This window comes from Mesoplodon bidens (genome assembly GCF_964165515.1).
Source record: "Mesoplodon bidens genome assembly, chromosome: 4".
NCBI classification, from domain to species: Eukaryota; Metazoa; Chordata; class Mammalia; order Artiodactyla; family Ziphiidae; genus Mesoplodon; species Mesoplodon bidens.
This window is the reverse complement of record NC_138160.1, coordinates 129,747,028-129,765,368: the sequence shown is the minus strand read 5'-3', so window position 1 is coordinate 129,765,368 and position 18,341 is coordinate 129,747,028. Positions and strand designations below refer to the sequence as shown.

At 42.2% G+C, this 18,341-nt stretch overlaps 1 protein-coding gene across 2 annotated transcripts in view; it reads left to right on the top strand.

The window, feature by feature from the left end:
* The window catches only part of CCDC69 (coiled-coil domain containing 69), a 33,944-nt gene that overhangs the window by 10,873 nt on the left and 4,730 nt on the right, over positions 1 to 18,341 (top strand). For both annotated transcript variants that reach the window (XM_081233179.1, XM_081233178.1), the window contains exons 2-4: positions 5,175 to 5,244; positions 8,325 to 8,431; positions 8,935 to 9,022. In XM_081233179.1, coding sequence (XP_081089305.1) covers positions 5,175 to 5,244; positions 8,325 to 8,431; positions 8,935 to 9,022 — 265 coding nt within the window. The remainder of the gene's footprint in view (positions 1 to 5,174; positions 5,245 to 8,324; positions 8,432 to 8,934; positions 9,023 to 18,341) is intronic.

The window sequence follows — 18,341 nt, the reverse complement described above, 5'->3', positions numbered from 1 at the left end:
CAGAACGGTGCATGTCACCAAGATGGAGGGGCCCTGTTTCCAGCCCTCTTAGTTGAAGGGCTGCCCTGGAGCCCAGAAGGACTGAGGAGAACATCTGTTTCAAGCCTGACCCATCACAGATAGGTCCAGAGAGGGGACAGCACTTCCCTCAAGTCACACAGTGAAGCTGGAGCCTGGGTCTTCTGGCCTCTCCCCCAGTCCTGGGTTCTCCCTCCATCCTGTGCTGCCAGCTGCCACCTCATAGCTTTCTTTGCCCAAGTTTCCATTGACACAGGCAGCTGCCATCCCTCTTCCAGAGCTCAGGCAGGATGCCCCTCCCAGTCTGAGGCCTGCCCCACTCTGCTTTTGGAAGGGAAAATTTTTGTGGCCCCCTCCCAGCTCCTGTCCTCTCCCACTGCAGGGTGAACTGTGCTCCATGACCTCTGAGGAGGAAGCAGCCAAGGCCCCACCGTGGGAATTTTCCATGCAGTAGTTGCTTATCGATTCCCGCTCAGCTCTGGGCTGTGTGTCCTCAGGCTTTGGGGAGCCTCAAAATCACCTGGATGGGTTGGTAGATCAGAGCTTCCCAGCACACACACACCACCCTCGGACGCTGTAGGTCTAGAACTGGGCCTGGGAGCTGTGTTAAGCAAGGACTTCAGGTGGTTCTAATACAGGAGACCCTCTATTAGGCCTGGAAATTCCTAGAAATATTGTTCTGGGCATCATAACAGATACTGGGGCAAATCCAAAGTCAATTTCAAAAATGGTCCCTGTCCTCAGGGAGCCCCTTGGACTAGCAGAAGTACAGGTAACTGGGTAGCTACTCACATAGGTGTCTGAACAGGCCCTGGAGCGTAGCGCTGACAGGAGCTAACTCAGCCCTGGGGAGAGACCAAGTAGAAATAATGTATGAGCTGGGCCTGGAGGCCTGAGAAATTATTGACCACGTGTCATGCTGGTATGGTCTTGAACACACGGTTGTGCATCTTGCGGCCAGGAACACAGTAGGTTTTGGCCTAGCAAATTGGTCAACATGAAAAAAAAATTTTTTAATTAAAGAAAAAAAGACACTAGTCCATGTAGACAAGGTTGCAGTGAAACTGGCCTTCTGTGTGTTATTAGTGGGTGAGTTAATTGATAGAACTTTCTGGAGAGTAGAGCCAGTAATTTTATTTTATTATAATTTTTTAATCTTATATGTCTTTTTTTTTAATTAATTTATTTTTGGCTACGTTAGGTCTTCATTGCTGCGCGTGGGCTTTCTCTAGTTGCGGCGAGCGGGGGCTACTCTTCATTGCGGTGCCCGGGCTTCTCATTGTGGTGGCTTCTCTTGTTGCAGAGCACAGGCAGAGCCAGTAATTTTAGATGTGTGAAAAATTTTATAAATCAGTATGTTCTCTAAAGCATGATTTGGAAATTAAAAAATGGAAATAATGTAAATATTCAACAGTGGATTTTTTTTTTTTTTTTTTTTTGGCCATGCCATGTGTCATGTGGGATCTTAGTTCCCCAACCAGGGATTGAACCTGTGCTCCCTGCATTGGGAGCATGGAGTCTTAACCACTGGACCACCAGGGAAGTCCCTCAACTTTTTTTCCCTCAATGTGAAAAAAAAAAGTTGTGGATTTTTTTTCACATCTGGATTTATGTTTATTCACATGTGGGAGGGAATAACATTTTACAGTTAGATCACAAATATCAGAAAGCTACTCAAAGTGGGAGCTTCATAGAAATGTTAGAGAGTGGAAGGAGATACATGAAGGCATTATTTTTTTTAAAAAGCAAATTCTTTGTGGTCAACATATTCTTGCAAACTATTTTGAAAATGAAACACTCAATTAGATATTGAGTAATATTAATGATTTAAAACCAGTGGAGGGGGCTTCCCTGGTGGCACAGTGGTTAAGTGTCCGCCTGCTGATGCAGGGGACACGGGTTCGTGCCCCGGTCTGGGAGGATCCCACATGCCACGGAGCGGCTGGGCCCGTGAGCCGCGGCTGGGCCCGTGAGCCACGGCTGCTGAGCCTGCGCATCCGGAGCCTGTGCTCCGCAACGGGAGAGGCCCCAGCAGTGAGAGGCCCGCATACCGCAAAAAAAAAAAAAAAAAAAAAAAAAAAAAACCCAGTGGAGGTTGTATGGATTAAAAAACCATTCAACTGTGGAATATTGATTAAATGATTAAATTCACCCGTAAGGATGTCATACTCAAGTCATTAAAATTAATATATTTACAGAATATTTAATGCCATCTAGTAAATGCTCATATTTGAAAAAGATGTAAGAAAGTATATATAATATTCCAATAATGAATAAATATGTATTATTTATTACCACCATAATTGGCAAAAGATGTTTACCAATATTTAGATATTAAGAAAATGGAGAGGAGAACAGTAGAGTGAGGACAGTTTATGAGTCTTGAATGTCATTCTGAAGGAGTTATCCTGGGGGCAGGGGTGCCATCAGGATCTGGAGACTCCAGCACAAGGCCATGTCCTGCCTAAGGTCTGGAAGCTGTTAGTGGAGAAGAGTTTTTCACCTTCTGTGGTGGTTATTTGGGAGAAGACAGTTTCTCATGAGCTTTATGAAATTTTTTCAGGCAACCTGAGGCCAATGGCAGCCCAGAAGATCTAGGAAAGCACTGTGCGTCTTTGCTCTTGCCATGCTTTTCAGACATAACGTCTCTACTGTTCTGAGACCTTGTTCTTATGCTGATTTTGACATCGAGGTCCCGTTAGACAGTGTCTTACCTCCCCAGCTCCAGTTTCCTCCCTTGTAATAACCCTTGCCTCTCAGTGCGGTTGAGAGGATCTGAAATCAGACACTCAGAGTTTGAACGCCATGGGCATCATTGGGTGAAACTAAGACCTCCTCACCTCCACTTCACAAAGGAGGAAGTGGGAGCCCGGAGGAGGAAGGAGACTTGTCCAAATTCGTCAAAAAGCTAAGACTGGAATTCTGGAAATCTCACTCTCATAAAAACGTTGACCAGGTTAGTGTAACCAGTGGTGGCAACAGGGACAAGACAACCGTTGGTGTTTATCTCCCTCCTTCCTCCAACCCAGGGTGGAGAGGCTGGCTCCTGTCATTTCCCCAGAATCCTGTGTTGACAGCTTGTGCCTGGGCCAGGCGTCCCCTCTCCCATGGTCAGGAGGGCGGAGACTTCACAGGGTGGGTGGAGGGAGGGTGACAGGCGTGCCAGCCACTGAGCAGATGTGGGGACCAGGGCCTGGGGGAAGCACTGTGCCTTGCTCAGTTTGCCAGGATTTCACGCTGCACCAGGCCCTGTCCCAGGCACTGTGGGGCAGGAGCAGAATGTCCTAGAAGCCTTCCCTTCTCTTCCTTTCTCAACTGGAAGTATGCTTTCTAGCAGCATTTCATTCATTCTCAAGTTCAGGAAATTGTTAACAATTTTTATTTTATTAATCTATTATCACAAAAAAAAGTAAAGCTTTTCCTTTACAATGATAATTCACAATTGAATGTTTTCATAGCCTTTTCACAGGCTGACTTATTGAAGTGTTTTTTAAAATGGGGCCTAGGGACTTGCCTGGTGGCGCAGTGGTTAAGAATCTGCCTGCCAATGGAGGGGTCATGGGTTCGAGCCCCGGTCTGGGAAAATCCCATATGCTGCGGAGCAACTAAGCCCATGCATCACAACTACTGAAGCTTGTGCACCTAGACCCTGCGCTCCGCAACAAGAGAAGCCACTGCAATGAGAAGCCCGCACACCACCACGAAGAGTAGTCCCCACTCACTGCAACCAGAGAAAGCCTGCGTGCAGCAACGAAGACCCAACGCAGCCAAAAATAAATTAATTAATTAATAAAAATAAAATGGGGTCTAGAATATCTATTTATTTTAATCAGAACACTTTTTCAAGGTATTATTGAGAAGTAACATATTAATTTCAGGTGTACAACCTAAGGATTCAATATTTATATACATTGTGAAATGATCACAATAAGTCTAGCTAACATCCTAGAGTATTTTGAAAAGTATACAAAATGGCTTAAATTTTTTTTCTACCCCAGATCCTGGTCCAGTGGCCAGTGCCAGACTTTGACCAGCTTTTCACCTCTCTGGGGTGAAATGAGAAAATTAAAGGTGTGAATGTGTGTGTAACGTTAGGTAAGATGTTACTTCCCCTTTCCTGGAAGAACTATCTTGAACTTTCCTTAATATACTTTGGAAGGTTAAAATGTCTTCTATTTTATGAGATGATAGTGATAGTCTGTAAATAATTTTTGTCAGCATCCTTTCTTGTCAACCCATATCAGTTCTCCTATTTCAAAATATTATTTATGAAAACTGAAATCTGGGAGCCACTGACACTGCCTTGTGGTACAGAAGGCCCTTTTGCCTCAGTTCTCTCCTTTGATCAGATTCAACCCACACTGGCCAAGGTTGGTTAAAGTGCCCACTAGGTATGGCTTAAATACTTGACTCTGCCAGTTGTCCCCTGATTTACCTTGATTGACTCCTCACCTACCTCAGCCTTCTCATCTTTAAATTGGGGGGCATTCGTATTTCCCAAGGTCCTTCTAAAGGTTACCTGAGATAGTATAGATAAGACAGCATAGTGCCTGGGACACCCTGGCTGCAGTATCTCACCCCCACCTGTCACGTTAAGTACTCCTTATAGTTGGGGAAACAGCCCTTCTAGCAGAGAAGAAGCATAGTAAAACATGGCTCGAACTTGGATGCTCTGCTTTCAATACAGGGAAGTTGGCTGGAAGTTGTGGTAGCCACAAGCCCTGAGAGGGAGGGGGAATTGTCTCTGAACTGGGGGTTAGGAAGTTTTAGGACACCTAAAGGCCATAACTGGGGTGAGGGTAATAGCAGAAGGTCTGGCCAAGTCCCTAGAGAAGGAAGATAAGGGCAGAGAGGGGCCCATGGTTGGTGGCCAACCCAAATCACAAGAATCTAAGGAGAGACCAACCAGCATCAAACTCCCCGCGGAGGGTTTCCCTGGCCAAGATGAGAAATTCTGCTCTGAGAACCCTTTCCCCACAGAGGGAGTGCTGCCTCGGTATGGTGAGGAAGGAAGCCTAAGTGAACTGGGCCTAGAGCCGGGTTTGGCACAACTGGAATGCCTGTCTTGCCTTTAGAAGAATCTTACCGTAGCATCCATCCCCACACTGACCTCCTACCTTCTTCCTTCATCCTCATTGTTGTCTCATTTCTTCCAGAGGTGCCAAGGACCAGATCAGCCTCCCAGACCAGAGCTGCAGGAACTGGGTCCCTTCAATGGTGACACAGGTGAGTAGGCAGCCCTATAAATGCCCTCCCTGACATCCATGAGATTTCCTACGTTATAATCAACAGACATGATATGGCTATTTAATGACCTCACAGGATTTTACTTAGGTCACATTAATAGGAGTATCGTGTCTCAAGTCAGGGGGGTGATAGTTCTTCCCGGTTCCCGACTATTGATACCACACTTGGAGTGCTGAGTTTATTTCTGGAAAATACATTGTCAGAGGAATCCAGAAAAATTGGAGAGTACAGTGGAGAAAGATGAGGCTGGTAAGGAATCTGGAAACCATGTCTTGAAGGAACAGTTAAAGAAACAGAGGATGTTACAGTAAAACACAACAGTTCTCTCCAAGTGACTGAAGTGCCCTCATGGAGAAGAAAGATGAGGCTTGTTCAGTGACCCAGAGATCAGTACTAGGGCCTCAATGTAGCAGAAACAGGCTGGCAGAATTCAGTTCAATCTCAAAGGATGTTTTGTGTGGTTGTTGGTTTAACATCATCAGAGATACTTCATAATAGGACGAGCTCTCCATCTCTGAAAGTGTTTCATTACCACCTGGAGGCTGTCAGGGATATTGTAGGTGAAGTTCAAGTACCAGATAAGCACCTGGGTCAGAATTCAGAGGTTCTCCAATCTGAAGGTACATAAGAATTACCTGGGGTGTGTGATTTTCAAAAGTACAGATTCAGGGGCCTCACCACAGACCAACTAAATAAGGATCTCTGGGAGCAGGGCTGAAGACTCTGCATTGTTAGTGATGATAAATCTTTTGAATAAGCTTCTCCCCAGTTGGGGCCAGTCTGGTACTGCTGACCAATGTTTGGGACCCTGAGCCAAAAGATTTATGAGAGCTGATCATGACCACTGCCTCCGCCCAGGACCCAGGGCTCAGACTTCCTATCTGATGGACTGACCACAGCCTCTTTCCTCACATTTCTTGTCATATCTTGTACCCAACCTGGCCTATGAAGTTCTGTAGTAATATTACTACTACATTTCCTTTTATTTATTTATTTATCTATGGCTGCGTTGGGTCTTCGTTGCTGCTCGCAGGCTTTCTCTACTTGCGGTGAGCAGGGGCTACTCTTCATTGCAGTGAGCTGGCTTCTCATTGCAATGGCCTCTCGTTTCAGAGCACGGGCTCTAGGCTTGCGGGCTTCAGTAGTTGTGGCACGTGGGCTCAGTAGTTGTGGCTTGCAGGCTCTAGAGTACAGGCTCAGTAGTTGTGGCGCACACGGGCTTAGTTGCTCCGCGGCATGTGGGATCTTCCCAGACCAGGGATCGAACCCGTGTCCCCTGCATTGGCAGGCGGATTCTTAACCACTGCGCCACCAGGGAAGTCCCTATTACTCTACTACATTTATAATAATGCTAACAATGCTAGTATTAGCCTCCAATGCTTGTCATGAGCACCGAGGAATATTTAGAGAACATTTAGTGAACAATGAAGAGTACTTATTGAGCACCTCCAAATGCCTGGCACTACACTTAGTGCTTTTTAAAATTCATTCATTTGTTGTGTTTTTTAGATTCTACATATAAGTGGTAACATACAGTATTGGTCTTTCTCTGACTTAGTGCACTAAGCATAATACTCTCTAGGTCCATCCATGTTGTTGCAAATGGCAGAATTTCATTCTTTTTTATGGCTGAGTAATACTCCTTTACATGTATATACTGCATCTACTTTATCCATTCATATGTTGATGGACACTTAGGTTGCTTCCATGTGTTGGCTATTGTACAATTACTGCTTTTTATGCATAAGCTGGTAGAACAAGGTGGTAGCTCAGAATGTTTGCTGTGGAATCCAATTGTGTAGGTTCACAGTCCTTTATCCCGATTGTGAACTGGGTGACCTTGCACAGGTTACATGATTTCTTTGTCCCTCAGTTCCCTTATCTGTGACATGGGGATAATCATAGTGCCCACCACTCTGGGTGGTTGTGAGGATTCAGTGAGTAATACCTGTGAGATACTTGGAACAGAGCTGGGCATGTTTCTGAGCATGGTAAGCGCTCTTTATTGTTGACCTGCTGTTGTTATTTTTATCGCCATTGTTTTCTGACTTAATCATCTCAATAGCCCCAGGAGGTAGGTATTATCATTATCCTGATTTAACGTATTGGGTAATTAAGGCGAGGGTGGGTCCCTGCCTTAGGTGAGACCCAGAGCCTGTTGGACTCAGAGTGGCATCACCAGGCCTGTTTCAGGGTTTCCCTGTAGACTTCCTGTTTGCGTCTCCTCACTGTTCACACCAGCCTCTCTGCCCCCCGCTTCGGGGGATGCTGAAGGTGAGGGGTCACACACTCAGACACAGGGCCCAGCAGGTAAAGTGTGTGACCAAGTGGCCCCTTACACGCGTCCTCTGTGAGGAGAGGTAAGGACAGTGGCAAAGGGCAGAGCCACATCCTGGACGGAGGGGAAGGCAGCTGCCCCTCAGCCCAGCTCCTGCTTTGACACTAAGGCACACACCGCCACTTCTTTGGCTTCTTCAAGATAAGTTGGAAATCTGTCGTATTAAGTAAAATCTGCCTACTTATTAAGCATCAGCCACTGTTTGTTTTTAATTTAGATATTAGGTAGAGCAGCGGTCCCCAACCTTTTTGGTACCAGGGACCGTTTTCGTGGAAGACAATTTTCCCAAGGACTGGGGTGTGAGGCGGGGGCGGGGGGGATGGTTTCGGGTGACTCAAGTGCATTACTTTCATTGTGCACTTTATTTCTATTATTATTACATCAGCTCCGTCTCAGATCATCGGGCATTAGATCCGGGGGTTAGGGACCCCTAGGGTAGAGCAAATAGCACCTTTATGGGCTGAACGTGTCCCGTGAGTTACCGGCTCTGCTATAGATCCCAGGGGCAAAATGAGACCCCTGGCTCCTGCACTTTATGAAGGAGGGTCTCCAAAGCCAGGGAGATTTAAAGGGCTGCCTCTGGAGGTTGATCCCCGAGCTGAGACCATTCTTGAGGAGGAGACAGGCTCCCCACCCCTTAGCTTGAGCCTCATACACCCTCTCTGCTGGGCCTGGTCCCAACCTCTGCTCTGTGATTTTTTTTTTCCTCCCTCACCTATAGCCACAACTGTCCATCTCTGTGCATCTGAGGAGCATGAACAGTACCAGAAGGCTATCACCAGAATTCTCCAGCAACACGAAGAGGACAAGAAGAAATGGGCACAGAAGGTAAGTCCCAGCCCCTCTCTTTTCCTCCTGCTCTGCTAACCATGTTAAATCCCAGAGTGAGGCATCTTTTGGTTTTATTGTTGGTGTAAGTATCTCTTGCTTCTTTTGCCAGGAAGAGAGTCCTTTATCTGTTGAACAAATATTTGTAACTGCTGGCATATAATTCATTATATTCATTCTATGCAATAAAAGGTGGGGAAACACTAACATAACAAAGGGCTTCCTGCCTTCAGTGGCATCAGGATTAGAAGATTCCAAAATCCCTTTCCACCTGGTAAATCTCTGGGAGCCCCCTTCTAAGCCCTAAAGAGGGCAAAGTCAGCCACACCTGCTGTGTCTTGGAGGCCTTGTGCCCTCTCTGGGCACATGTCATTCCCATCACTCAGATCAGCGGGTAGGACTCTGGTCACCAACTTCCAAAAGGCTCCAGTGTCGGTGAGTGAATAGGTGAGGCTGCCCTGAACCTACGCAATCTCATCCTGCTCTGGACCCTCCGCCCCCAGGTGGAGAAGGAGAGGGAACTAGAGCTTGGAGAGAAACTGAATGAACAGCGAAGAGTCCTGGAGGGAGAGCATGCGGAGGCCCTGAGAGGTAAGGACAAGATGCACTTGGGAAGGTGTGGAACTGACTCCTTCTGTTCCACCTGCTGAGTTCAAACGGGACTCCCACTGTCCCCTCCCTCTCACCTCTGGTCCATAAGCAGTTGGTCACTTCAGGGCTAGAGTTTGCAGGGTCCTTCAACTTGTCCTTTCAGGCATGTAAAATCTGACCCCATCCTTTGTTTGACCTTAGTTGAGAGGTGTTTTTCCTTTCCATTTTAAAAGCAATTCGTATTCATTACAGGAAATATGGAAAACCTTGACAAATAGGAGAATTTTAAAATATCTGTTGTCCTTCCCCACAATGATGACGGCTCTTACAATTTATGGTTAGGTTGATTATTTTTTTCAAGTAACTTTCTTTCCTTTTACATGTGATGTGCTCATGATAGAAAATTTAGAATGTACGGATTAAACAAAAATATCTTACAGCATAATGGTTGGATCTCAGACTCTGCAAATGGTCTCTGGGTTTGAATCCCAGCTTCACCATTTATCATCTGTGTAACCTTGAAGAAGTTAGTTAACCCTTGCTCATAGGGTCTTTATGAGAATCAAACAATTTAATTTATAGTTAGATAGATAGATAGATAGATAGATGAAGGAATCTAGAACAGTCCCTGATAGTTCACAAGATACTTAGCAAGTATTTATTAGTATTTATTATTTTATTACTGAGAAAATTAAAATTGTGTATAATTCCACCCAGAACTAATCACTGCTACCCCTTTGTTTATAGATCCCTTTTACTTCTTTTGTGTGTATTTACCTAGAATATATATCTATGCACATACACACACTTTGGGGGGAGGAGATAAATTGATTTTTTCACTTTGAACTGTATTAACGTCTTGTCATTAAACTCCTGTAGCACAGTTTTAGTAACTACATAGCATTCCAGTGTGTACCCTTGCTCATTTAACTGAGCCCCTTTGGTTAGGCATTTCGGCAGTTTCAAACTTTTGCCATTGTTTATAATAGCAGTGATACACAGCGAACCTCATTTTGTAAAATATTTGCCACACTCATGATTTTACCGTTAGAATAACATCCTAGTAGGGTTGGTATGGCAAAGTTTATGTACGTATATCTTTTATTTTGGTAAAATATACATAAGATTTACCATTAGTGACATTTACTCCATTCACAGTGCCCTGCAACCATCACCACTGTCCACTTCCAGAACTCTCTCATCCTAAAGGCAAACCCCATACCCACTAAGCAGTCACTCTCAAACCCCACCCTCACCCTTCCAACCTCCCAGCAACTACCAATCTGCTCTGAGTCTCATGGCTTTTCCACTGCGGACACTCATGTAAATGGAATCATACAACCCCTACATCTGGCTTCCTTCACCCAGCATAACATTTCCAAGGCTCATCCATGCCGCAGTGTGCATTTGCACTCCATTCCTTTTTCTCCCCCCATTTTTAAAATTACTCCATTCCTTTTTGTGGCTGAATAATATTCCATTGCCTGGGTCCCCACACTCTCTTATCCATTCATCAGTTGATAGATACCTGGGCTATGAACCAGTGCCACCAGTACAAGCACCTACTTGAACACCTGCTTTCAGTTCCCCCTGGGTGTACGCTTAGGAGTAGAACTGCTGGGTCACGTGGTAATTCTATGCTTAACTTTTTGAGAAACCACCAAACTGTTTTCCACAGTGGCTGCACCACTTTTCAGTTCCAATGTCAATGCACAAAGGTTCCAATTGCACCACATCCTTGCCAACACTTGCTAGTTTCCATTGTTGTTGCTATTATTATTATTGCCATCCTAGTGATCACAAAGTGGTATCTCATCACGGTTTTGATTTGCATTTCCCTAATGACTAATTTTGCTGAGCACCTTTTCATGTGCATGTTGGCCATTTGTATAGCTTCTTTGGGGAAGGTTATCTAGGTCTTTGATGCTATTGAAATTGACCTTGAAAATGTTATACCAATTTTTCTTTAATCATCAGTATTTGTATGACTTTCCCCAGAATTATTTATCTTTTTTAAAACACAGTTAAGATTATTTTATATGTAAAAATTTATATCTTGTTCTTTTTATTTAACATTGTATCAAACATGTTTCCAAGTAATCCTTCTGCTACTAAAATGTAAAATCTAGACCACTGCATACATGGTTTTCCTTATTTCCTGTGAGTCTAGACATATAGATTTTAACTATTGTAAGTAACACTGCACTAAACGTGTTTTGCGTAAAGATATGCCCACATTTTACATTATATCCTTAGATTCCCAGAAATGGAATAACTAGAACAGAGGTCTGAACAATTTTAAGAATCTTGAAACATATTGCAACATTAACGCAATTTTGAAATAGAATTGAAGCCCTTGCCCTGGGAATTTGAAGGGTTGCACTTTAATACTAATACACCCCGTGAAACTGGGTCTGTCACTGGACCTTAGTTCACTTGTATATCTCTAAAACCTACCTTGAATCTCCTTTCAGTATGTGTATCTCTAAAATCTTCCTTCCCTCCCTCTCAAGGCTATTATGGGAAAACAACTTTCTTCTCCAAGCAGAGCATTGCTTTGATATTAATTTTAGCATTGTAAATATATTGATAAGAAAATTTTCCTACTGTAAAAACCCCAGAGGGGAAGGGACTGCCTGTCTCGAGTTCTTCCCATCAGTCAGAATTCTTTCATAGTTACTTTTAAATTGCTTGGCACTGATTAGGTGCTGCCTAAGTGTGTATTAAATGAATGACTAAAATAACAGCATGGGGGAAGTATAACTGGGAGAGGCTAGAGGTGGTTATTCACATTTGATAACCCTGTTGTCTTTTATTTTCTATTTTTGTTTTTATTTTTTAATTATTATACATTAAAATTGACTTTCTGATATACAGTTTCATAAACTTTAACACGTGTAGATTCATACAACCATCACCATAATCCAATATAGAACAGTTCCGTCACCCCCAAAACACTCTCTCAGACTGCCCATTTGTATTCACGTCCTCTCCCACCCCAACCCCTGACAACCACGCATCTGTTCTCCACCACTATGGTTTTGTCTTTTTGAGACTGTTAGAGAAACAAAATAATACAATATAATTTTTAACATTGTCCTCTTTCCCTCATCATGATGCCTTTGAGAGTCATCCAAGTGGCTGGGTGTATCAATAGTACCTTCTTTTTCATGGCTGAGTTGTGATCTAGTGTTCACTCATCCCCTTGTCCCAGGGGGGACAGGTCATTTCCAACTTGAGGCAATTATGAATAGAGCTCTTCTAAACATTTGTGTACAGGTCTCTGTGTGTTCTTAAGTTTCTTGGGTAAACACCTAGGAGTGGAATGGATATGATAAATGTATGTTCAGCTTTATGAGAAATGACTAAACTGCTTTCCTAAGGGGCCATCTTTTTACATTCCCATCGGCGATGGATGAGTTCCACTGTTCCTTTCCACCAACACTTGTCAATACTTTTTATTTTTTGCTGTTCTAATAAATAAGCAGTGATGACTCACTGTGGGTGTAATCTGCATTTCAGTAATGACTAATCATGTTGAACATCTCTTCTTGTGTTTATTTGCTGTCTGTATAACCTCTTTGGTAAAATGTCTGTTCAAATCCTTTGCCCATTTTAATTAGCTTGTTTGTTTTTACTGTAGAGTTTTGAGAGATCTTTATATATTTTGGATACAAGTCCTCTGTATTTGCAAATATTTTCTCCTAGTCTGTGTGGGTGTTTTGGTTTTGTTTTCTTTTCTTTTCTTTTTCATTCTCTTAATGGCTTTCACAAAGCAAAGCTTTAACTTTGATAAATTCCAAAGTTATTTTTTCTTTTATCAATTATGCTTTTGGTGTCATATCTAAGAACTCTTTGCTGAACTCTAGGTAACAAAGATCTTCTATGCTTTCTTCCAAAAGTTATATGGTTTTAAGTTTTACATTTAGGTCTATGATCCATATAATCATGTGATTTTTCTTCTTTATACTGTCAACATGGTAGATTGCATTGATTTGAGTTTTCAAATTTTGGACTTGTGTTACAAAACCCCACTTGGTCTTTTTATATATTGCTGAATTTGATTTGCTAATACTTTACTGAAGATGTTTGCTTCTATGTTCATAAGGGCTACTGGTCTGTAGTTTTTTTCTTGTACCATCTGTCTGGTTTTAGTATCAGGGTAAAGCTTGCCTCATGGAATGAGTTGGGAAATGCTCCTTCCTCTTCTATCTCTAAAAGAGATTGTGTAGAGTTGGTACTATATCATTTTTAAATATTCAGTAGAATTTGTCAGAGAAACCTAAAGATTTAAACAAATACTTGACCAAAGAGGATATACAGACAGCAAATAAACACAAGAAAAGATGGGCTTGGACATTTCCTTTCCAGAAAGTATTTAAGTACAGATTTAACTTCAATAGTTAAAGGAATGTCCAGGTTATGTATTTTTTCTTGGATGAGTTTTGGAAGATTGTAGTTTTTCAGTAATTGGTACTCTTTATCTAAGTTGTCAAGTTTATGTGCATAGGAATTGTTCATAGTGGTCCCTTAGTATTGTTTTAAATATCTTCTGTATCTATAATGCTATCCCCTCTTAAGTTTCTGTAATTGGTAATCTGTGCGTTTAATTTTTTTTCTCTGTCAGTCTTGCTTGAGGTTTATCAATATTATTAATCCTTTCCAAGAATCAGCTTTCGGTTCCATTGATTTCTTTTTCCTATTTTTCTATTTTCAATCTCACTGACTTCTCTTTTTATTTCCTTCCTCCTGCTTGTTTGCTTTGTATCTAGTTAGCTCTTTTTCTTCTAGTTTCTTAACTAGAAGTTTATTGATTTGAGACCTATCTCCTTTTCTAACATAAGCATTTGGTGCTATAAATTTCCCCCTCAGCACTGCATTATCTGCATCCTACAAATTGATGTTTTATATTTTTATTTTTGTTCAGTTCAAAATATATTCAAGGGAGATTACCTTGAGACTTCCTCTTTGGCTCACTGAATATTTAGAAGTGTATTTCCTTCCAAGTGTTTGGACATTTTCCAGTTGTCTTTTTGTTACTGATTTCCAGTTTGATTCCATTATGGTCAGAGAACACAGTTTATATTTCATTTCTTTTATAATATTTTACAGCTTGTTTTATGATTCAGGATATGGTCGATCTTGTGAATGTTTCATGTGTACTTGGAAAGAATGTGTATTGAATATTTTATAAATGAATCAATTGAAACAAGTCATTGACAGTATTGTTCAGTTTATATTCTTACTGTGTCTACCTTTTCTATCGAATACTGAGGAGTGCTGACGTCTTCAACTGTAATTGTGTATTTGTCTGTTTCTCCTTTCAGTTCTGTCAGTTTTTGCTTCATGTAATTTGAAGAATGACTGTTCATGTATAAATATTTAAGGTTTGTTATGTCTTCCTGGAGAATGGACCCCTTTATCATGATGTAGTGTACGTCTTCATCCCTGAGAATCTTCCTTATTTTTTTTAAATTTAATTTATTTATTTTTTGGTTGTGCCAGGTCTTAGTAGCAGCAGGAGGGCTCTTTAGTTGCGGCTCACCAGCTCCTTAGTTGCAGCTCGCGGGCTCCTTAGTTGCGGCATGCATGTGGGATCTAGTTCCCTGACCAGGGATCGAACCTGCATCCCCTGCAGTGGGAGGCGGATTCTTAACCACTGTACCACCAGGGAAGTCCCAAGAATCTTCCTTATTCTTAAATGTTGCTTTTCCACTCTTTTTTTTTTTTCTTGCGGTACGCGGGCCTCTCACTGTTGTGGCCTCTCCCGTTGCGGAGCACAGGCCCCGGACACGCAGGCTCAGCGGCCATGGCTCACGGGCCTAGCCGCTCCGCGGCATGTGGGATCCTCCCGGACCGGGGCACGAACCCATGTCCCCTGCATCGGCAGGCGGACTCTCAACCACTGGGCCACCAGGGAAGCCCCTCCACTCTTACTTTTAACCTACCTATGACATATTTAACGTAGGTTTTGTAGGGACCCTGGTGGTCCAGTGGTTACAACTCTGTGCTTTCACTGCCAAGGGCATGGGTTGGATCCCTGGTCGGGGAACTAAGATCCTGTGAGCCTCACAGCACGGCCAAAAACAAACAAAAAAAAGTAGGTGTTATATCATGTCAATAGCACATAGTTGGGGTTTCTTTTATTTGGAGTGTTTAGGCAGTTTAATGTTGTTATTGATATGGTTGAATTTAGGTCTGTCGTTTTGGTATTTGTCTTCTGTTTGTTCTGTTTTTTATCCTCTATTTTCCCTTCCCTGCTTTCTTTTGTAGTATCTGAACATTTTTTAGTATTCCTTTTTAACTTACCTATTCTCTTTTACTATATCTCTTTGTGTATGTATATATGTGTGTATGTGTATGTATGTATTAGTGATTGCACTAAGAATTACAATATGCATTAACAGTCTACTTAGAATTAATATCTTACCAGTTCAAGTGGAATGTACAAGCCTTATCATCATATAGGTCTATCATCTCTCCTTTTTGTTGTACTCTTATATATTACATCTGCATACACTGAATACCCCGTCAGACAACATTATAATTTTTGCTTTTAACCATCATATTTTAAAGAGCTCAAAGGAAAAAGAAGAGTCTATTACATTTACCCAGGTGTTTACCAGTTCTGTTGTTCTTCCTAAATTCCTGAAGTTTCAAGTTGCCCTCTGGTACCATTTGTCTTCTATTTAAAGAATTTCCTTTGGCTTCCCTGGTGGTGCAGTGGTTGAGAGTCCACCTGCCGATGCAGGGGACACGGGTTTGTGCCCCGGTCTGGGAAGATCCCACATGCCGCGCAGTGGCTGGGCCCGTGAACCATGGCCACTGAGCCTGCGCGTCCAGAGCCTGCGCTCCACAACGGGAGAGGCCACAACAGTGAGAGGCCCGCGTACGGCAAAAAAAAAAAAAAAAAAAAAAAAAAGAATTTCCTTGAGCAGTTCTTTTAGAGCAGGTCTATTGGTGATGAATTTTTAGTGTTTCTTCATCTAGAATGTCTTTATTTCACCTTCTTTCCTGAAGGACATTTTTACTGAAGATAGGATTCTTGATTTACAGTTCTTTTATTTCAGCAGTTTTAAAATATTCTTATGCCTTCTAGTCTCCAAGCTTTCTAATGAGAAATCCACAGCTCATTCAAACTTACTTCTTCCATGTAACGCACCATTTTTCTTTGATTCTGTTCCAGATTTTTTGTTATTAGTTTTTATTTTAACACCTTTATTGGAGTATAATTGCTTTACAATGGCGTGTTAGTTTCTGCTTTATAACAAAGTGAATCAGCTATACATATACATACATCCCCGTATCTCCTCCCTCTTGCATCTCCCTCCCACCCGCCCCTATTCCACCCCTCTAGGTGGACACAAAGTACTGAGCTGATCTCCCTGTGCTATGCGGCTGCTTCCCACTAGCTATTTTACATTTGGTAGTATATATAAGTCCATGCCACTCTCTCACTTTGTCCCACCTTCCCCTTCCCCCTCCTCAAGTCCATTCTCTACATCTGCCTCTTTCCTGCCCCCAGGTTCTTCATAACCGTTTTTTTTTTTTTCAGGTTCCATATACATGTGTTAGCATACGGTATTTGTTCTTCTCTTTCTGACTTACTTCACTCTGTCTGTATGACAGTCTCTAGGTCCATTCACCTTGCTACAAATAACTCAATTTCGTTTCTTTTTATGGCTGATTGTTATTAGTTTTTAAAAATGATACGTCTGAGTGTGGATTTCGTTGGGTTTACTTTGATGTTCAGTGAGCATCTTTAATCTGTAGGATTATGTTTTGCCAAATTTGGGAAGCATCCAACCATTCCTTCCTATAGTTTTTCTGTGCTGCATCTTTTCTGAGTCTTTGACTCAAATGTCAGATATCCTGGGATTATCTTTTGGGTCCCTGAGGCTCTGTCCATTTTTTTCCAATATTTTTTCACTTTCTTTCAGATTGGGTAATTTCTATTGATCTTCAAAAGTTCACTAGCTCTTTTTTATGTCATTTCCGTTCTTCTATTGAGCCTACCAAGTGAGTTTTTTACTTCATTTTTTTGTTCTAAAATTCCCTCCTAGTTTTAATGTTGGGTTACACTTTCTAGTTTTCCATCCTTTTGAAAAGTGTTCACCCTTATTTCAGAGCATTTGTATAGTGGCTTCCTTAAAGTCCCTTAATAATTTCAACATCTGTGGCACCTCACTGTTGGCATCTGTTGAATGTCTTTTCTCAGGAGAATTGAGATTTTCCCACTTCTTTGTATGCTGAGTGTTTAGAAGTGCAAGCTGGGGAATTTTGGATTTGTATGCTGAGCAGTTTTGTATTGCATTCTGGATATTTTGGATGTTTGAATACATCAGATTCCGGGTCTTGTTTAAATTAAATGTACTGGTTGAGTGGTACTTTGAATTCTGATCTTCTTGCCCAGTCTGCCTGCTACCATTTACTTTTCAGAGTCTGAAAACAGTTGTTCCATTCATTCTGTCCTGCTTTTATAGCTAAATTCAGTAGACTGCATGGAGTGTGCTTCCTCCATTTTACATGGAAACAAACCTGTCTTGATAGGCCAGTTAATTAAGCCCATAATTTATAAAAATTATGCCTGTGGTTTTTACATAGCTGATCTTATCAATTTTTGACAGCTCTATCACATTTATGTTACTGAATATTCTTTTCCTTGTGTCACTGCCCACTGTGACACAGGCCCCTTATATACCTGGGCCTTTGGCTGTACTACACTTTCCTGTTGTCTGTCCTATTTCCCATCCCACCCAGTGACTAGTCATTTCCCTCTTATCTTCTTTCAGCCAAGACAAGGTTGGAATTTTCCAAAAGGAACTTTGTAGAGGAGGCAGGATGAAAAGTAAACTCTGTGAATTTGGAGAGTGATAAGTCCAGCTCTGCACAGCACTGCCCAGCCTGGAGAGCCCTTGCATGTCCTTTTCTCACCCCTTAGAGACAACTAGGCCAGGCTTATTTTGACCCATTTCACAATTGAGTCAACAGGAGTTTTAGGTATTTCAAGTGATCTCCAGGTTTCTCAGTTTTAAAGAAGCAGAATTAGGACCAGGTAGATTTCCTGGCCCCAAATCTAATGTACTTACTGTAGTTTTGTGCCATAGTTTGACAACTAATGAGTCGATGATTTTGTGATTTGGCTAACCCAACTTATAGAACATTGGCCCTGTGCATTTTCCACAGCATGATGTGGCCTGAGATTAACAGCCTGCCGCATATCTTTGGATCTTCCCCTCAGCCAGGTGTGGGTGGCACCCACAATCTGGTAGGATTCACAGTTCTTCCCAGGGTCTCATTTGTTTCCCCTTCCATGAGC